We start from the raw sequence: 22,386 nt of genomic DNA on the forward strand, positions 1-22,386 counted from the left end.
CTATCCATGGTAGTGTGGGGATGTTTTGTTGTGCAGGATCACAGCCCCTATGTGTCCACATGAGGAAAGGTCAAGATAGGCTATCAGAGTAAAAATGGTCTGTTGCATTAGACTAGGCAACTTGATGAGTTAATTTTTTTAAGTAGCCCATTAAAATATTTCTGCAAATGCAGTGAAGAAGCTGATTATCTGTAATTTAGTTATTTCTACAATTATTTCCTTTTTAAATCTCCATGTATATCACTTTTGTTGCCTGTGCCTTTTATTATGGAGATGTAGCCAACCAAACCTCTTGCTTTGCAGTAGCAGAGGCTGCCAGTAAAATCTAATTATTCCTAGAGCATCTAAATAATCTTCACAACGCAGATAATCATTGTGGCAGTAACACAAGAGCAGCTCATTGTTGAAGCAGGTAAACCTACAGAGGAAGCTGTGCGTCGTCCGTAAAACCCAACAGGACTGTTTTATCCACCATATTCTCTCTCTCTCTCTCTCTCTCTGTGCATCTCAAAAATAAATAACAGCTGGTAGCTGCTGAGTGAAAGATTAGTTTCACCGGCGACATTCTGTTTATGGACTCACCGTTGGACATAGTTATAAAATAAATAGTAACCGATGTGTATTAAAGAGAAGAAACAGGCTAATGTCCAAAGCGATGCTCTGATCAACAACAGGACACTTTTAATATATCTCAATCTATACCAGTGATCATCTGACATAGATCTTACAGTGTGTAGTCTTCATTTGCTCTGCAGAGACTAAAGACGCTTTTAATGTTAATGGAAAGTGAAAGTTTTTCACTTTGCCAGCCTTTTAAAGAGCGACGCAGGCTGCTTTCTAACACGGTCACCAGTGCCATGGTGTGGCTCACTGGATTTCAGTTGTATTAGTAGAACATAAAGCGATATTTGCCTGATTTTCTAAATGTTTGCTTCCCCTCAGCTCTGTGACAAGCGCCCAACCAGAGCTTTACTGTGTGACTGCACACATAGCCTGGATGAGCTCATTTCAGTTAATGAAGCAAAATGCAGATTACAGACTGGTTAAGTTATAAAAGGTATGAATGGAACATGTAGCGAAATTAAGAGTAGGCCTACATTAGATGTACCCACCCCTGCTGCAGACATCATCACTGCTGCCTTCAGCTAGAAGGAACAGAAAAGAGAAAAGTCAGTCAGAAAAGTCTGTAATATTGAGGCACTTTGCTGCACCGACCTCGAGCAACTTCTTTTTTCCTCCCTCAACATTTCTAAAGGCCACATTTTGTCTGGGACTGATGTGGAGTGTGTGAGTGATTGACTGGTCACTTAGTAAACCGCCTCCTATATGAGCCAGCTCCGAAATCACCGGAGCCAGGAAGGCAATGTGAAATAAAACTTTACATTAGGAAAGAGGGGGGGACAAAACATAGATTTTGAAATGAGATACTATATACATAATGCCTCCTATGGCTATCAGGTGATTAACCTCACCACAAATCCACATACATTAATTTCAGCGCCTCTGATAAAGTGCAGCTCACAGCTTCCGGTGGAGACAGACACAGAGCTACAGCTCCCGCTAATTTGCAGGAGAATAAATAATAACAGGTAGTTGAGTAAAGTTAAATTTTCAGCCTTTTGTTGTTTGTTTTAAAAATCCTTCTGAGATCCGGGGCTTTTCAAAAAACATGCCCAGGGCTAATGATGCCGCTGGCAAGCTTTATATGAGGCGCATTTAGCTTTCATCCCTGTGACGTCACAGGGACTACAAATGAGCTGTTTTCAGGCAGTTCAGAGCAGTCTCTGTGGGAGATGAGAACTCCCTTTGGGCCGGACTTTGGGCTTTTTCACTTTGCAAACCTGTTACATGCACAAAAAAGAGATATAACTCAATAAAGGAGAGGGGAAAAGCCAAAAAGCAGAATACCACCTCTTTAAAAAACAGTATTCCTGGGCACTGAAAATGTGTTTTTTGGATAGTGGTGGTGGAGACCTGAAGAGAGGGAGTTGGATCTTTTCAGTTTAATACTTTCAATATCTTGTCTCTTGCTGGTTTTTCCAATGTTGCCTACCCCAGCTTTAAATTAAATCCTGGGGCTTTTTGAATGTACTTCATAAAAGGATTGGGAGGACAGACAGAAGAAGAAGAACAAAAATATTTGATTGCAGTAGTTCAGATATCTCACTGTGGACTGAACGCCACCATCGTTTCCTCATACAAGACAAAAACAAATGAATTATTATGCAGACAGTATGTTACACACATGCACGGCTACGTTCAGATCACTTACACTGACACCACCTAGCACACAAACACACAGAGTAAAAGGGTTGTTGCTGTGGAGTGCTTAGAGATAAAACTAGGTAGCTTTAACAAGGCCATTGAGCCCTGAACACACACACAAACACACACGTGCATAAATAAAAATATAGAAAAACATGAATACACATTATCACCTCAGCTCACACACACACTGTTTTCATCTTTTCAGTGTTTCTGGTAGGTTCGTGTGTGTTGGTGCATGTACGTGTAGGTGCAAGACAGAGCGTTTCTGAAGATAAACTTCATGTGTAGCCGTGTGATGTGCAGTCATGTTTTGCATGTTTATCTCTGTGTGTGTGTGTGTGTGTGTGTGTGTGTTTCCCTCTCTCTCTCTCTCTCTCTCTAAGCCTCTCTGTCACCTTATCACCCAGCATGCACTGCTCCACTGCTCTGCCACACATAAACACACACACGCATGCGTCCATGCACAAACAGATATAAACATGAACATTTGCACATAAATGATATATTAAGTCTCTCTTTCACACACACACACACACACACACACACACAGCAGATGGCCTTTGGCTTGCTCGGCTGTTCTGCTTTGTCACTTCAAAGCGTTGTGAAGTATTTTCATGTAGATGTGTTCGCTCCCTCCCAGCCTCCGTGTCTCTATTCATGTTGCTACCAAAGCTGCTTATTTGTTTGTTTGTTTGTTTGCTCTGCTGCTCTGTTATGTTAATGTGGAGCAGAAAGATGTGACATTTGTTTTAAGGTTTGAGTTAAGAATAATGTGGCATTTTTTTGGCAGGCTGATATTTGTGCTGACGGTAGCTGCTGGTGATGCAGTGAAGACCCACGGAGCTGGGTCACAGCATGGCTTTACATCTGCAGTGTGTTTTATGTTTGGACTGAAACAGGTTATTTGTATTTACTGACACTGCTGCTGTTTGGACTCTGAGGCTTGAAACCACACACACCGGTGGTACATGTAGAACTGACACAATTAATCAGTCAGTGAGTACAATTTTCATAATGTTTGAGAATCGTTTTGAAAACTTATCCAGCTTCTCTTGAATTGAAAATCAGAATAAAATACTTTTTCATTCTATAGTTTGTTATTATGATGGCTTTAGGGACTCAGAATAATCAGCAGCTCTCAGGTGTTTTCTTTCCTTTTCTTTCATTATTTTCTATTAGCTGGAACATATTCTGAGTTTCACTTTCCTCCAGAGGAGTCTGTTTACTTTAAACTGTGCTGAACAGTGTCCTCAGGCAGCAGCAAACTCTTCAGTGCCTGTAAACATAAAAATAATTAAACCTAAGTTCTTCAAAAAAAACAAAAAAGTATTTCAGACAAAGTAAAACATAAACTTTACCAACAACCTGTACCAGACTTCTGTTGAATATTGTTATATTTACAGATGTGCTAAACATGTTGGATAAAGTTTTAGAGCAGAACTAGCTGCTGGGTTAGGAAAAAAGTAGGAAAGACGCAAGTTGAAAGTGTAATAAATTCCACTGAAGGCATTAAAGGCCTCACTCTACTCAGTCTGGTCGGACCTGTTCAGTGTCAGCCTGCCCTCCCATAAAGACCCCTCTCCTGAAAGAATGAAAAAAATATATTATTAAGCTATATATTCCACCGGACACGTGAAATAAAGCTGTTTTCACACACACCCACACACAGGCAATTCGCTTCTCGCTCATCTCCTCATCTGTAGTTGCACAATGTTGTTTTGGTGTTTACCGGTGCTGCTTCTGTCATCTCTGCATCGGTGTTCATTCATGTTATTCATTATGTATTGCCCCCTTTTAAATAGTATTATTTTAATATCCTACATTTATTCAGAATTTTCCCTATAAATAATTGCACATACAATATTTCTATATGCATATTTGCATAATAAATCAGATTCATTGATATTGATTAAATTTGTAATATTTTTTTTCTTATTGAATTGTTGAAATTTTTATTTCTGATGACAAAATACGCTTAAATTGTGAAGCATGGAAAACATGGTGACGTCACCCATTGGTTTGTGGACTGCCGTTTTGAAGCCTCGAGTTTGGCCAATAGGACGCCGCCATGTTGAGTTTTTGCCCAGGACGTTTTTCCACCGGTGAGACGGTGGAGCTAACGGCCGCATGTGGAGCTTGTTAGCTTGTTTAGCTAGGTGCATATTTAATTCACGCTAACTGTTTAACAGGGCTGATAACTTTGTTTAGCAAACAACAGTCTTAAAACTAAATGTACTCACCAGAGAAAGTGAACAACCGACTCCTAACAAGCTTTTTCAACGGCGCTGGTTAAATTTACACAGTAAACAACTTGTCAATCATAGATTTTACTCATTTTAGGCTGACACTTTCATCCAAAGCGACTTACAATTGCTATTTTTTATGCAACTAGGAGTTAAGTGTTTTTCTCAGGGACACATTGGTGGGTGTCACAGTGGGGAGTCTCACACCAAAGGAATGTCTTATCCACTGCGCAATCACCACACCCCAAACCCGCCCTGACGCATACTCTGTTTTCTGGTCTATGTTCCTCTAAGTGGGACCATAATTTACTAAGTGAACATCATGCTGTGTTGAAGAAGACTTGAAACTAACAACTGAGACCATAAACTCATCAGGAAAGTGTTTACTGAGGTAATAAATCAGCTGAGAAGTAGAAACATTTTACCATTATTTCTAATGGAGCCCTATTTATTTTTGCAACGGGAAGAGTCGCCCCCTGCTGGTTGTTCGAGGGAATACAGGTTTAAAGGACTTTCGCAATGGCTTCCCGTCTCAGACCGGATGATTCCCACTTGGCCTAAACAGGCAAAAACAAGTGCGCCACATCATTGGCAACACCATGTATCCATAACACGCCCTTTCCAGGACACTAGTAGTTTTGGGGGGGTCTACCAACCCCCTGAAAAACATCTTTGGGGAAACACTGCAGTCTGATGAACATGATCTGACCCCCTGTGTGTATAGGCATCATCAAGCTGCGGCGGAGTCCGCCTCCCAGGCTCAGGGGACCGCAGTACGTTCTCAACATCACCGCCACGGATGACAACGCGTCTGGTGGACCTTACCCGCTGAGCAGCTCTGCCCAGGTCATCGTAGGAATCAACGACATCAACAACAACAAACCGGTCTTCCAGGAGGTGAGTAAAGCTGTTATATCTGCACTCTGATGGGAAATGATGTCTTCTTCTTGTCCAGTTTGGTTCTGATTGTGCTGTTTGTACTGTCAGTGTCAGAACTACAGTCTGAACGCAGTGGTCCTGGAGAACCAGCCGCCAGGGACGTTTGTCCTGCGCGTCCAGGCCCACGACGCTGACATTGGGGTCAACGGAGAAGTCAAGTATGGCATCATGCAGAGAGACGGAGTGTCGTCCGGGTTTGACATCAATCCTGACACCGGTAAGTTCCACAGTGCCACTCAACATGAACACAAATGTTGAAGGCTAATACCTGTTAACGTGGTCCCTGTGTTTGTCAGGTGTGATCGCCACGGCGGTGAGTTTTGACCGGGAGCGTCAGCGCGAGTTCACGCTGTCGGTGACAGCCACAGATCAGGCTGAGGAGCCGCTCATCGGGATCTGTCAGATCACCGTCCTCATCGCCGACCAGAACGACAATGACCCCAAGTTTGAAAACAGCCGCTACCAGTGTGAGTTTCTGCTTAGTACTGCAAAGATTACTGACAGCTGCACTGTGAGTGTGTAGTACTTCTAACATTACAACTGTTACTCCCCAGGGGCGTAGAGCAACTTTGAACCTGGGGGGACGCTGAAATGCTAGGGGGGTTAAATGCTCATTTCTAATGGCTTTTGAAAACAGAGTGTATAAGTTATGAAGGTATGAATGGAAAATGTAGAGAAATTAAGAGTAGATTACTGGCCCAAAGAAAATACTGGAGTAAAGAATAAAAGTACAGTTTTAAAAAAGGAACGTGAAAATGTGCCAATTACTTTTTTTTAATGTATTTATTTAGCAAATGTGCGCTATTTGTAACAAGTTACTACCCACTCTGCAGCAGGAGTGCTCACTGCTGTCTTCAGGTAGGCTATAAGTAACAGCAGCACAAGAAGAAACGTAGCCTATTGAGGCACTTTGCCGCACCCGAACTCTTTTTTTTTGATCCCTTAACTTTTCAGCATCACCTTTGCCTTGTGTCGCATGTTTTCTACAGGCCAACATGATTTTTGTATGCGTTTCAACCGCTTAATCATGTCTGATGCGGTGTGTGATTGATTGACTAGTCATTCAAACCGCCTCCGCTATGAGCCAACTCAGAAATTGCCGGAAAAAGTGAGGGGGACAAAACATAGATTTTGAAATGTGGGGGGGGCCTTATGTATAATGGCTACTACGCGTATGTTACTACCACTACTGCTGCTACTGCTACCGCTACTAGAGTGCATCTGTCCTTATTGCTGCTACAGCTACTGTTACTATTACTACTGCTATTACAACTACTACTAATACTATTACTACTAATATTACTACCAGTGCAGATGTCTCATACTGCCATAATTACTACTGATTACTGCTACTATTACAGCTACTACTACTCCCAATACTACGATTACTACCTGTTTGAGTGTCTCCTGGGGAAAAAAGGTAATAGTACTAATACTGATACTATTACAGTTACTTTTACTGCTAAAGTTACAACTACCACTATGAGTATACTTCTAAATGAGACGTAGACGCTGCTGTGTTTACCGCCATTACTGGTAGCATGAGCACTGCTAAGTAGTAGGAGTGTCTGCTGCTCCAACTATTACTGCTGGTTGTGCTACTGCTACTACTGGAACAGCTGCTACTGCTACCACTACTATTAATATTAGTAGTAGTGGTAGCAGTAGCAGCTGCAATAGTAACAGCAGTAGCAGTTGTAGTATTACTACTTCTGCTGCTTCTTCTACTGCTACCATTACTACCATCACTTCTACTACTACTGCCATTATTATTACTGCAAAAAGTACTCCTTCTGTTACTGCCACTGGTGCTGCTACTGTTACTACTATTTCTACAAGGCTGCTTCCTCAACTGCAGCTTATACTATTGTTATTAACATCTCTGCTCCTATTTCTACAACACCGTCACTGCTGCAGCCACTGTTTTGCGACTGCATTACTGCATGACTATTACTGCTGCTTGTACTGTTCTGTAATTTAGAAATGCTGCTCAGCTCGGCATCTCATCAGATTTCCATCCTGTGCATCTGAAAGCGTATAAAACAAGACAGTGACACACTCGAGGTTAAAATGTTTCTTTGCTTCTGGGGTCACTCAGGCTAACGTCAGTGCACTCACACTGTACTGTAACTATACAGCAGAGTAGTAAAGCAGAGTTTGGAGGAAACAGGTGAAATCTGGAAACTGTCGGTTTGACGTCGTCTATCAATCTGCTTCCTTGTAATCCTGGAAAGCTCTTAAGACTGATGAAATATTCGCCGCCAGCTCCCGCGGGGCCGTGTTTGTTTACTATGTGTGCAAATATGTGTTTTGATAAGCGTCGTGTCAGAAGTTCTCCTCGTCAGATTAGGGAAACGCACAGGGTGGCTCATTAACTATTTAACAGGCAGATTGAAATGTTTCTGGGACATGCATTCATTTGCCACTGGTGTGTGTGTGTGTGTGTGTGTGTGTGTGTGTGTGTGTTGGTTTCCTGCATAAACGGAGGAAGTGAGCTGGAAACAGACCTCTGTTTAGCCTGCTTGTTGTTTATTTTGTCCTTATCAACATGCATTAGAATCAATATTTTGGATCTTGGAACAAGGAAAACTGGATTGAATTGACTGTTTTCTGAATTACGATTTTTTATTTTAAACCTGTTATAATATTCATATATGTTCATGTCAGCATGTATCAGTCAGTTGTCAACTTCCTTCCATTATTGCGGTTTAATGAAACCAGGGATGAATCTGATTTAGACTGGCTTAATTTCCTGTAGGCTGCACGGCATGTGATTCACAAGCAGTGTTGGGAACGTCGCTAGGGAATTGTAATAAGGTTCGAAGGAGTAATAATAATACAGGGGAGTAAATGTTATACCCACCTGCACCTCAGGCACCTGTACCTGCACCCAGAGGGCAGTACAATAAAGCAGCGATTGCATGGGTGTGTGATGTCCTGTGCTATTGTATTTGCAATGCATGTGATTGGATGGCCTTACAATTAGTAGGAATAGAATAACTACCTGGGAAACAGTGATCATGTGGGCAAATGTGATCAAATGTCTGCTGTCTTGAGGGCACTGATGAGTGATGGTTGTGCATCCTGAAGCATAACCCCACAAGGATTCACAGTAAGATGCTGCTGGTGTGTGGGAGTCCAGTACAAAGAAAACAAAAGGTGCAGGTTTTTTAGGTGCAGGTGCTTTTCACATATCAATGTACAAAATACAAAAATACAAATGCAGTTTGTGGAAGATGACGTCTGGTCAGAGATGTAGGTCAGCTGGTAGTCAAGTGGCATTACAGTAAAAGTGGTACTACATCAAAGAGCAACACTTAGCATATTTGGCAAATAGCGTCTGAGCATATCTGTGCAAAATGTTATAGGTAAAATAAGATATGATAACTATGCAGTTGGAAGTGCTAATACTGCAATTTGGCGAGACAAAGATATAAAAGTGAGATGGTTGCATGAACAGTATATTAAAAACAAAGAAAGTAGTATAATAAAACAGATACTGTTTTCACGTGATCAGTCAATACCTCAGACAGAAGTTCTTTAAAGGCTGAGAGGGGTTGAATGGTGAGAAAATCAAATGCAATTCACCTTAATGTGAGTAAAAGAGAAGTGACAAATGTCATTTGATTCTGAGATTAACTCAACCACATCCACATTACTGTCTGTTGCTCCCTTAGGTTATCTGCTGTGCATCGTGTGTTAGAAAATGATATGTAGTTAATGGTCGCCAAGGCCCAAATCTTAACTGAAATGAAAATAATAACAAATACAACCTGTTTCATTTTGATTAACTATGTATTTTAGCACCAAAAATATATTGCTAATTGACGCTACTTGGTGTTAATTAGAACTTCGAGAGTCGGCTGTACCCGCTACAGCTTAAGAATCATTTTTAAATTGCCTATTGTTGCTTTTGTCTGAAATTATGAACCATAATTTTTTTCTGGTGGTTGTTTGGTCGGGTTAACAGAAGCTCATTAGCAAGACAGACATTTAAAACATGTTGCTAGTACTTGACATAAATACTGCAACTAAAGAAATCAAGTTGAGTGTAACACAACTTCCAAACTGTCTTGTGTGTCGAAGTAAACCATGGGAGGCAGGCCAATCCTGTGTTTTCTCTTCTCTCTTCTCTTGGTTGTTTTGGTTGTTTCTCTGTGACACACATTAGACTCAGCAGGATGTGACGTGATTATTCAGTTGAAATGTATCCAGTGGGACCCACAAATGTCGAAAGGACATTATCTCTGACATAATGCTTGAAATGCAGTATTGCAGAGGGAAATGTGCGGCGGACCTTTTCCCTGCTCGTTGTTTTTTGTTTGTCTGATCAGCGCTGACACTCATCACAGTCAGCAGGATTGGAGGTTATATTCATAAATTTTGAAATGCATCTGTTGACTTTGCACAGTGAGACCCAGAAATGACAAAATGAGGTGACACACTGCTGACACAACACAACGCTGCGTTCTCATTATTATAATATCTGCTTACCATCACAGAACATGATTTTACATTGTGTTCAGTCAGATTTAACGAGATTCAGTGCTCATGCTTCAGACACAAGCTTCAGTCAGGACAGGGGTTTTTAGTTGTAACTGGTGAATGTGGACACCATGGATGTGAGAGTGTGATGGATGTTTGGTTTAAAGTTCAGAATTATAAACTTTCAAAAGAAACTTCAAAAATATTAGTGTTTGCAGTAGCAACATATTAGCAATAGCTAGCTAGTAGTACTGGCTGCAGTAGCATGAGCACTAATACAGTCTTTGCATTATTAGCTGCAACAGTACTTGTTGTAGTATTAATTGTTGCTACTATTAATGTTACTGCTACATCCACTACATTAGTAGTAGAAATACTAGCAAAGGTACTGTAGCAGTAGCTGTAATGGTAGAAGTAGTACTAGCAGTAGTCAAACCAGTAGCAGCAGTACTTTTATAACGAGTAGCAGTACCAGTAATACCTATGGTACCAGTAGCAATTGGAGTAGTACCAATAATGGCAGTACCATTAGAACCAGTAGCAGCAGTACCCGTGCGGGCGGCTGTGGCTCACGAGGTAGAGTGGGTTGCCCGTTAAGTGGAACATCGATGGTTCAATCCCTGGCTCCTCCTGTCAAAGTGTCCTTGGGCACAGATACTGAACCCTGAATTGCCCCTGGTGGCTGTTCCACCAGTGTATTAATATGTGTGCATGAATGCAATGTAGTGTAGAAGCACTTTGAGTGGTCAAACAGACTAGAAAGGCGCTATACAAATAGGGAGCATTTACCCATAGTGCCAATAGTATTTCGTCCCTTGTCTGACAGTCCATCTCTTTTCCCTCCCAGACTTCCTGCGGGAGGACACCCCGGTAGGAACTAGTTTCCTGCGAGCAGCAGCACATGATGACGACCAGGGGAGCAACTCGGCCATCACCTACTCCCTGTCCAATCAGAAGCCAGCGTACCTGCACATCAACCCCACTACTGGCTGGATTTACGTCAACCACCCCATCTCACAGGTCAGAGATAGACCCAACATTATTGTACTTACTATACTTGGTAGGATGCTGTTTGACAGAAGACATTTGCAGGCCACTAATCCTACCCTTCACTTTAATGTCTGACACTCAGTCACAGCCCCATAAAGAAGCGAGGACGGGACTGCATTTTACAAAACGTCCACATTCGCAAGGTCTAAAACTCTAATGTGGTCCTCACAAAGACAGAAGTACACACAAACACAAATCCACATGTAATATATTCATGTCTGTATCAGTTCTTCTGCTGCTCCCTTGATAAAAATCTCTGTGTATAAATTTACATGGAGCCGGAGAGCTGTGTGCTGTTTAATAACAGCTAACATGTTTGCTATGCATCCGCTGAGGAAACATGCCACTTTCAGTGTGTTTTTGCTCACATCGACCGTGTTTGTGTTCTGTTTGTCTGTTGGTTGTATGTACACATGTAGCTCTGGGCTTTGTGCTAGAGTTTCCTGTTGCACAACTTTTTCCCCTAAAGTCTTTCTCCTGCTTCGCCTCGTCTGTATGTTTAAAATTAATAACCAAAAGTGAGAGACAGAGAGGTGAGAGGGTAGATAGAAAAGAGACATATATAGCAAGACAAATTATGCTGATTGTCAGGTCTTATGATGGGAAAAATTGTTACCAATCGTCTTATTGTTACAGTTTCAGTGACCCAAAACATCAACGGTAAACATCAGGTTGTGGTGTCAATTCCTCATAATCAACAGAGCAGCCATTTATACCTGTACATACACTGGGGTTGCAGCAGTTTACCGGGATACCATGGTATGAAAATGAACAGTTATCTAACCAAATACATATGTGTCTCTACGGTATTGAAAAAACAAATGCAACTGCACAGAGAATATCACCTTCATTGGAGACTTTTTACACACACTTCCAGTATTTGTCAGGACATAATATTTTGTGAAATTATAATGAGGTGTTCTCTTTCTGTTTGTCGGTGACCTTCATCCTCTTCCTCCTCGCTCATCTCTCCCTTCATGGCTAAAGTGAAAGGAGTCTCAGTCCTAGAGGGGCGTCTCTGGGGACTCGTCTCTAAGAGAAATATCTATTGAATCATTTGTAGCCATCACTGGTTTCCCTTCAGTATAAAAGGTGTTTTGTACCTGAGACGTTGCTACTGTTAGCGTTAGCTGGATCTGGGGCGTCACTGTAGCTGGGAGAGCGCGGCACGTTGAACACGGTGAAGCGTTCCTTCAGATTCACGCCGTGTTGAAGTAAAAGCTTCGTCATGTTGGAGCTGCTTCCTGCCTCGCACCAAACCTCCTTACTGCAGCTGGTGCATTTTGCTGTTTTACTTTGATGGAGTGTAAAATGCTCCCTGCAGTTTGGTCAGGAGCTGAAATATGCAGAAAGTTAGGAACCGAGAAGCAGAATCCAAACGCACAAATCCACTTTTCTCGTAAATTTGGTACCAGTTCCAACTTGGAGCCAGATCTCGATATCCAAACCTAAATAATAATAATTGTGTAATACCACATACCTTGATATCATGAAACCGGGATTTTTTCAGGACAATTCATTTATTTGATATGATGAACAACTGTATTTAAGAGGCTGGAGAAGTTTTTCAGGAAGCTTAAGCTTGGACTGAGTTGCTTCCTTTAGATTTGGCTTTTTTCACCGTGCTTGCTGAATTTTGGCTCTGCCTTCGCTACGTCTTATTCACAGTCTTCGTATTTTTGGCAGGAAAATCTGGCAAAGTACTTTACACGTCCTCCTTTCCTCGGCTTTTTCACCATTCAGTCTCTGAACATGATTCAGCTGATTCAGCAGGTGTTTGGCTTGAAACACAGAAATAAAGTATAGTTAATAAAATCTGAAATATGTCAGGTTTGCTTAATTATTATTGTTTGTTGTTGTTGGATGTCATTGGCGGCCCAGGACAGATCCTAAGGAAATTTGCCAGAGCACTCCACATATACAATAGGTTGAATAAAGTGCTCTGAAACAATATACAAGTGCAATTAAATGCATTTTTCACCCAACTGATGTACATACACAGTAAAGCACAGTACAAGTACAGGAAATACTGTGCATGAATACATACAGTTGGTATCCACATGCACTAAGATCAATAACATGATGTTGTATTGCTCATATGTGAGGTGCAAATCGATGTTCTGATAATGACAGGTGGGCGCCACAGGGCTAGGGTTGTGTTTCAGCAGCTGTTCTGTTGTTTCCACTGTGAGAAGAATAAAAGTTGCATCAAACAGACTGTCGTCGTAAATGTTTGATGAGTCTCACGATTGTGTGTCTCTTCTTTGTGCAATCTTACAAAGTCAAACTGAAAATCCAGATTGAAGTGAAACTGAAGTCAGCTGTTAAACAAACGTTTGTAATGAATGATGCCGACTGTTCTTCTTCTGTGACTGTCATCTCCTCTCTGTTCTTCTCTGCCACTGATCTTTTAAACAACACTTCAATCAATAATTTAGCAAAGGCAGATTCACCCTGTCCCTCTTTTTTATTTACTTTTGATGAACAAAACACAAAATCAACAGTGTGACATTTTCTTTTTCACTGCTTTAATAGTTACTTATTTTACAACTTTTAAGTGGCCTTTCATGACGCATGATCATTAAAATCTGTATTTGGTGGTTTAAAACTTTCTTTAAATGTGTTCCTGCAGTTTTCTAAAAGTCATGAAAGGCAACTGAACGAATATTTCCTCCTGAATCACAAGTCGTGGCCTTTAAACCTGAACCAAGCAGCTCTGATTAGGTACTCACCAAGACACATTTCCTCAGTTTGTTGGATGACCTTTGTCGTTCTCTGCAGACGTCCAAGATCAACCAGCAGATTGTGGCGTCAGATGGAGGGAACCGCAGCAGCTCTGTGGAGCTAACTGTCATAATAACAAACGTCCACAACCAGCCGCCGCACTGGGAGCAGCCCGAGTATTGGGTCACCGTGCCAGAAAACACCGTACGGGACGCCAAGATAGTGGTGAGTATTAGTATCACTGTGGCGCAGGGGGGTGCAGTCGAGACTGATTAGCAGCTGTAACTTGGACAACCAAGCTGTATTCTAACATTATAATTTTCTAGGCTCCTTACATGCTTGCTATTAACTTATTTGATGGTGGGTCTCTGACATTGACAGCGTTGTGTTCAGAACAGATAGACTAACTTGTCAACTTGAGTTAACTTGAACTCATTAGTTTTGGATAAATTTGTGGAGCGGTGTTCATGATACTAACCATTCAAGTACAGATTGATTCAGGAATCTGCTCTATGCGAAAAAAAACTGGCAACAATCCTTCCTCCAGGGCTTGATCATGTTTTGATTCAGACTGTGCACGAAGAAGAGGGGCTGTTCACAGACCGGTCCTTTGTCAGCCACTTTCATACAGAGATACCACAATAAATGCAGAAAACATATCAGCCAGAATACCGCATTTGCTTATTCATATAGGCTACTGAACCAATGTTTGCGGCAAAATCATGCAACCATGTGTGCTTTCACATAGCAACAGGGCTTTCTGGAACCAACGGCGTATAACACGATACAACACCGGCATGCCGGCTGTGGCTTTTCACACATACATCAACACTTTTCAGCTCCTTACCTTTCATACAGCACAGCGAGCTGGCAATAATTCCGGGAAAATAAGGAAGCATGAAAGTATGAAATAATGTGTATGTGATAGATAGAGAGAAAGCGAGCGAGCGAGGGGAGGGGCACTATGCACTGTGCGCGACTCTACAGTGGACTATAATTTTACCTATTTTAAACAGTAAAAAAATCGACAATCAATATGTGGCGGTCTGGGTGATAGTGTGGTGGGCCGCCACAAAGAAATCATTGTATGGGAAACACTGGACACTTTAACCCATCCTCACCAGAGAAACGGTCATATAGGTCAACCCATTCTTACTCACATATGGACGCATGGTCAAGACCCATCGGCGTCAGTTTCTAACGTACTGGGGATCCCTATAGTGTCATAGTTCAATGCAGCGGGGGAAGCCCTGTAAAGTCCGTTTTTGATGGTAAAGGCAGGTCTATGATATTTAACAGAAAAGACTGAGTAAGGAGGTGGTTGGGGTGGATGGGGGGCCAGAACCCTGACTTAGAACCGGGATTCGTGTCCTGTGTGAAACAAAAAGTCAACATTAATTACGTTAGTTATGTGAATTGCTTGAGTTACGCAAGTGATGTAAGTTAACTTACGTGTTCTTTACCTAACCCTAACCAAGTACTTTTTGTGCCTAAACCTAACCAAATTGCAACGTTTCACAACTTTAGTAACGTGCCGTTTCAAAATGGAGATGTTTCAAAACACTAGCGTTTTATTTTGAAAGTCTAACCAGACGTGAGAATGTGTTGTATAGGTCAATTACGCAGAAGCTTATTACGACCCATATTTACGTTTTTAGTTAGGCCACAAACTCTAGTGGCAGAAGAAGTCAGGTGACGTAGAATAAAGAGCGACTAAGCACCGTGGAAGGAGGTGGAGAGGTGGATGGGTGAGTGAAGCAAGCTCAAGACTTTCACTTAGGAGAGTTTCGTATGAAAGAAAGTCAAAGGTGACATGTTTTAAGTTAAATAACGTTTTGTAGATGACTTAAGTCGCTGATCAAGAAACTGAAGCTTGTGCTGCTCCTCTGATCATTATAACCAGCTCTAAGATCCTGAAAGGACAAGCGTTACATGGGCGAGAGGAATAAGGCACGGAAAAAAGAGTTGAACCTCGTCCTGCAGGAGTTAAAGAGTTCTCTTTCATTTACATCCTCCTTCATGTCTGTGCAGATCACCCTGAGGAGCCTAGAAACTCTCCTCCCTTTCCTGCATCCATCTTTCCCTCTCTCTCTCTCTCTGTGTCAGCACGTTTATCCGGGCGCTTCCAAACATTTTCTGCCGAGCAAACAACAAACCCGCCCCAAGTCTGTCTCACCTGACTCACTCCAATCATCTCACACACACACACACACACACTCGGTTTGCTTCTATACCTCCGGTGATTTTTTTCTCTTTTGATCCCTCCATCCTAATTTGCTCTCTTTTCCTAAGCCCCTGGTTTAGAAGGTGGAGGAGTTTTTACCCTCCAGCTGCTCGATTTCATGGAGGTTAGTCAGTTTTCAAACAGTTTTAGGGTGTGTGTGTGTGTGTGTGTGTAATCCTGTGTGTTGAGTGTGTACCTGTGTTGTATTTAATCTTTTCCCCTCCTTTTCAACCGCACATCATCACTGAAAAGACTGATGGTAATGATGGTGATGATGATGATGATGGTGGTGGTGATGATTGGAGGTTGTCCCACCCACAGCTCCATCTGTCAGAAAATGATTGACAGGAGAGAGATATAATTAAACCTGCTGTCGGAGCATCACAATGGACTCTCATCACCTCAGAAAAACAGATGCTTGATTGCTGTGTTTAACCTGACAGAGACTGTGTGATGGAGCGAGAAGGGGAGCGAGAAGGGAGGCGAGAGGGAGGGAGGGAGGGAGGGCGATAAGAAGGGAGAAGGAGGAGTCAAATGTAGGCGAAGAAGAGGTACAAGTTGGAGAGAAGACAGGAAAGATACAGAGACATAGTGTTAAAGTCATCGCGAACAGTTAATACCAGGTTGACTGAGCCCCACATTCACTGTCCTTCTGCCCCAAAAGCTCACTAGAGTGCCACATGTGGATTCATCTGCCGCTGAAAATAGTCCCCAGCAAATGCACCATATCCTCCGGACGTTGTCACATGTGTGCCCTCACGCTAAATTCATCCAGTCCAGTTTGATAAATAATGTTGTATGTGTTTCTCGTACGGCGTAACATGAAGACTTCACGGCATCTCTTCAAGTAGGACTCTCACACTACAACACTTGTCTTTGTAAAGAGACAAACTGACAGGATAAAGTCTCTAACCTGCCTGTCAGCTCGCACTGGGCCGTTACAGTAGATTTACCGTAAAGGCTTGAATACGTGTGCACTCCAAATTTACATGCGGCTAGCTTAATCGCCTTCTCACAGATGAGTGACAAACACTCAAAGCTGTTCTTTTCTAAGACGTCAGTCACAGATGGAGTGGATGTCCTGGGAGACAATTCAGCAGAACTGCAAACAGGCATTTTTGTGTCTTTCTCAGACACTTTAAAATGCTTCCACACTGCCGACATGTCAACGTAATTGTTCGGTAAAATTTATTGACATAGTAGGCCAAACACCGAAAGTGCTTTTTTTCGGCCGATTAATTTTTGGTGGCCGAACATTCGGTGCATCCCTAATAACTGTATCTTCTAAGGCATGTTATCTCAAATATGTCCCCTTATTGATTATGCCTGTTTTATCAGATATTTTTGAAGTTTCAGTTTCTGCTTTCCAAATTTTCATTCTTAAAGGATAATTGTGGTATTTTTGAACTTGGGATTTTCACCTCTTTGGTGTCAAAATGACTAGTAGGTACAAAAAGTTTTGAATCTGTGCAGCAGATGTTTCAGCCAGTAGCTGCAGCGGCTGCAACAAAATCATTCGGGACATTTGCGCCCATCAAAATGGTGTCCACAGAAAGTGCTTCTTGCTGCCACCGACAAGCTCAGACTGTTACACCAGGTGTCTGACAACATCACGGAAGGAAGGGACACCTACGAAGGACTCCCGGTGACCCCCTTTGTTTTAAATATTAAACTGAATGCTCGCTCAAGGACAATTCTTGCTCCGAAATCTCGTGAGAGGCGACAAATTGTCCTTGAGCGACACTTCAGTTTACTTGATGGGCAAAATTGCCCCGAAGGAATACGTTGCAGCCACTTCAGCTGTCGGCTGCAAAATAGTAGTCATCTCGACCCCAAAATATATGTAAATATGTTTAAAAATGGTAAAAATGATCCTTTATGTCATGTTTAGTTTTGTGCATGCTACTATTTCTCTCCCTGCATCTGTCTTTCTTAGTTTCTCGTCATCTCTTCAGTGTAATAGCGATTTAGTTATAAGTAGTATGCCTCATGACAAGTCATGGGTGGCTGATGGTGCAGTGGATAAGACACATGCCTTTGCGACATTAATGTGTCAGGGTTAATGTGTCCCTGAGTAAGACACCTAACTCCTACTTCCTCCAGAGGCGTGCAACCTCTGACATATACAACAATCGTAAGTCGCTTTGGATGAAAGCGTCAGCTAAATTAATAAATATAACTGTAAGGGACTTTGATATGTAAAATTACTGGAGGGACCCTTAAAATAATGACATAGTGAAAAACGTTTATTTTTGGACAGGTCGTATTGAAATGACTTTGTGTTGAAAACATGTTTGATGTAGTGGATTACATGCAACACTTCCATTAAACTGACAGAACATACAAATCAATAAAAAGGCCGATATTCCTCCTCTTCCTCCCCCCTCCTACCTCCTCCCTCGCCTCCACTGTGTTAATTGCACTGGAGGAGGAACTGTTGTTTTAAATTTAGCAGCGTTAATAAGGTTCGTTAATGATATTGTTAACGAGGTAGAGGGAGGAAGGCGCTGCAGTGGTGGGAGCTGTGTGTGTGTGCGTGTGTGTGTGTGCTTGTGTGTGTGTATGTCTGATGCTATAGCCTCATGTGTTAGCCTCATCATCAGCTGACTTCCTCCTGTTTGCTTCCCCTTCCTGTCGATGCGGCTGAGAGACACTGATTGTTTGGTGTGACAGACGTTTGAACCCATTTTTAGTTGTGAACTTTTTGTATGTAGATTTGTATAATTGGCGAAATAAAATGCGTAAGAAGCTATTACAATATGGATAAATGCAAGGCTTGGCAGTTGCATCATGAATCCTGCACCAGTAACCAGCTTTGTTTTCATCAAGGACCATCAGAGGTTTGTCTGTTAGTGAATGTTGTAAATATAATAAGTGTTATTTGGTTACTTTAGCATTATTTTATGTTTTGCTCCCGCTATGTCACCAGTGTTTTGCCTTCCACTGTCCATAGCTCTCTGTAAATTATTAAAAAACTGCTAGTATTAACTTTTATGCGTCATTATGTTTATTTTCCAAAAACCATAGTGATACCAGTTATATCCTAAAAATATTGTGTCGTCTTAACTTCAAAGCAGTCTAACATGACTCGAATAACTCATTGAAAATGGTAGGTTCAAATTCATTATAATTAAATAAAAACATTATTTGTTTTATTATTTATGTAGACCACACCCAAAAGTAAGTGCTAATATTTACTTTGTGACAAGACTTGTCTTTTTGTGTAACAGTTCTCCCAGAGGTTGTCCTACTCCACGGTCCTGACTTGAAGTGGCGACCTCAGGTACGGGAGGTGGACGCGCTAACGAGGAGGCTAAAACACACGGGCACTAGCGTCTGTCACCAGTACGTCTCTTAGGGCTTCGGAGAATGAGACTTACTCACTGCACAGCCATCTGGCTTCCGTTCCATTAGCTCAAATGTAAGTTGGAGCAAAAGTGAGCGCATTCAAGCTGAACAAACAGTTATCTCGACGTCACAATAATTTCACAACGATGCCACAGGTAAAGCTTCTACTGCACTTTAATGGAATGCCTGCCAGATTCTTACTCATCCAAACTATCTCAAATATTAACCTAAAAATATTGATTTTCAATTTTACACCTAAACCTAACCAACTCCAGACTTACCTGAATATAACATTGTAAACCTTTGCCTAAATCCAAAGCCAGTTGGCCCAAAATTCTGGCAGATTCTGTAACCGCTTGCTGCAACTAGATGCATACAAGCATGCGCTAATCAGATGTGTCAACAACACTCATAATAAATTAAACATGATCATTACCAAAAGCCATTTTCTGTTTAGGCTAGAAAACTAAAATTCTGGATATGTTCAATTTCTTGGCAAGTGAAAATTCAGATTTAAAGAAACCCAGTATCAGAATAACGAGTTTCAACACAAATCCACTGCTCTTGTTTTGACCTTAATGACCCCCCCACCCCAATCCCCCCTCAGCCGACTGCTAACTGTTAACAATTTGAAGCTGACAGGATGATCTGTATTCCAGCTGCTGATTCACACTCAGAACCGGCCGCACCAGCTGAGAATCTGCTGCGATATCTCCACAGGCGTTAATCTGTGTGGGTAGAAGATGGCAGACACTGATCAGTTTAGTTTCAGCACACTGCACTGATGTCTAATGAGATGATTTCTCATTAGTGCTTATTTCATGCGCTCTGCTGCCTTGGCTTGCTGTGAGGCAGACCCATACTCCGCTTCCTGGAGACGACCAGCGTGTCCCGACATGACTCCTCACCTGGAAACTGGATGGCTACTACTGACAATAAACATTACTCTTAGAATGGTAATGAATTATACCCCCAACATATATAAACTGCACCTTTTAAGAAACTTTAATTGTCATATCTGAAAAGGTAGTAATACAAAATTGTAATAATAAGAATTATCTCATTCCTTGTCAAAAATAATTTGTCACTGGCTTTTCTTCATATACTTTTGAGCTCCACCAGGTCACAAATTAATTAATTAGAGTTTATCAGAAATAGTGTCTGCTGGATCCATAATGGCGAATTCATACTGTCTTGTTCAAGTAAATAAGAACACCAATGCAAAACAGGTTCAGTTCAATGGTTTTAATAATAAAACAGAATTAAAATGGCTTACTGTAAGGAGAGGCAGGCAAAGGTCCAAAATCAGGCAGGCATTCAAGCCGCCAAAAATCAAGCAAAAGGACAATAAACACTGGAGACAGAGCTGGAACGCTTGACAGAAGGACAAAGACGAACTAGGGTTGGGAGTTTTTCAAAGTGCTCTTTCCACTGATTGACAATATCCCCAGTCAGGGTCAGTAGTTCTACTCCCTTGATGGTTTGCCAGAATTTCCTTGAGGTGAACCGAAACGCCTTCTCCATAAACTCCCTGAACTCCACCCACACCCACCAAAGCCTCAGCCACTGCCAGGAGAACACTGGGCCAACCAAGCCTGAAAGAGTTCCTTCTTTGGTTTGACTGTGTCATGGTTTTGGTTATGGTTGAGTTATTTTACTTCGTGCCTTGTTTGCCATGCCCTTGTTAGTTTCACCTGTGTCTTGTTATCCTGCCTTCACTTGTGTATTTAAGTCAGTGTGTTCCCCTTGTTAGTTGCCCAATCTTCTGCGGAGGAGGCAGAATTTAAAGAGGGGGAACCCTTGCCCATGTTCCTGTCAGAGGTCTCTGAGGTAGTTAAGAAGCTCATCAGCAGCAATGGGCCAGGTATGGATGAGATGATAAAGGCTGTTGACGTTGGTTGGCTGTCTTGGCCTTTTCAGTGTCACGTGCATGTCGGGCACAGTGTCTGCAGAATGTGTTGGTTCCCATTTTTGAAAAGGAGGTCCAGAGGTTGTGCCCTTAATTACTTGGGTATCACACTGCTCAGTCTTCCTGGGAAAGTTTATGCTAAGGTGCTTGAAATGAGGTTCAGAACGAGTGCCAAACCGCAGATTCAGGGGGAGCAATGTGGATTCCATTGTGTTCGTGGAACAGTGGACCACTCTTTACCCTTGCAGAGATTTTGGGAGTTGCATGGGAGTTTGCCTATTTAGTCTACATGTGTTTTGTAGACAAGGGGAAGGCGTACGGCTGCATCCCCCAGTGTAGTGGGTACTGTGGGAGTATGGGGTGCTCTGGCACGTCCAAATGGAGGAGTTGGAAAACGTTGGCGCCAAGAGGGATGCATGGACTACGTTGCTTAGCCTGCTGCCTCCACGACCCGGCCCCAGGTGAGCAGCAGAAATTGAATGGATGGACGGACTTTGATTTTGGTGTGTTCTGGATATTCCTCTGTGTCTATGCATATTTATGTCAGGGTGTGTTGTCTTCTTAACATACTTAGCGGCTAGTAAAGACATGAGAACGAGGGGCATTCGAGCTGCTCTGGTCACCAAGAGAGTGGGCTGAAAGTGTTTTGGTGTTTGAAGTAGGAGACAGTGTTTCTCACTCAGTGTTTCTCTGTGTTGCTGTGGAGAAACATGTTACCTCTGGTGGTAACAATGTTTGGGGTTTTTGGAAGGTCAATGTTTCTCTTATAATTAAGCTAGTTTCCCCCAACTTCCAGTCTTCGTGATAAGCTGGGCTGACCACGTCCTGGACTTAACTTTGCACTGAATGCACACAGATCTTGTTTGGCATAGCATGAAGTAAATTGTTTGAAGGTTGCACTGGTGAAAGGGTCCCCTTATATAAAAGGGTCAAATGATTTAGCTCTTACTATACTTTTAGTGGACATTTTCATTTTTTCCCCCAGAACCATCTTTAGTTGTATTGGTCCGACTGACTGATGCACAGATACATTGAATTAAGATGACCCAGTAACCAGTAGCTTCCTGAGTTATGTTAGTTAGTAATTGAAGATGTAACATTGATCTCTGTTTATTCTGACAAGACACATAATAAAGCACAACAGGAAATAACGTTACTCTTTTACTCGTGGTTTGTTTGTTTTTCTGCTGCTGAAA

At 42.0% G+C, this 22,386-nt stretch overlaps 1 protein-coding gene across 1 annotated transcript in view; it reads left to right on the forward strand.

Moving 5' to 3' along the window:
- si:dkey-22o22.2 (neural-cadherin) overlaps positions 1-22,386 on the forward strand; it is a 201,663-nt gene that overhangs the window by 113,633 nt on the left and 65,644 nt on the right. The window contains exons 8-12 of the mRNA XM_046043950.1: positions 5,236-5,408; positions 5,499-5,667; positions 5,747-5,917; positions 10,783-10,955; positions 13,767-13,934. Of these exons, the coding sequence (XP_045899906.1) occupies positions 5,236-5,408; positions 5,499-5,667; positions 5,747-5,917; positions 10,783-10,955; positions 13,767-13,934 (854 nt within the window). The remainder of the gene's footprint in view (positions 1-5,235; positions 5,409-5,498; positions 5,668-5,746; positions 5,918-10,782; positions 10,956-13,766; positions 13,935-22,386) is intronic.

This window comes from Micropterus dolomieu, linkage group LG03, assembly GCF_021292245.1.
Source record: "Micropterus dolomieu isolate WLL.071019.BEF.003 ecotype Adirondacks linkage group LG03, ASM2129224v1, whole genome shotgun sequence".
Classification (NCBI taxonomy): Eukaryota; Metazoa; Chordata; class Actinopteri; order Centrarchiformes; family Centrarchidae; genus Micropterus; species Micropterus dolomieu.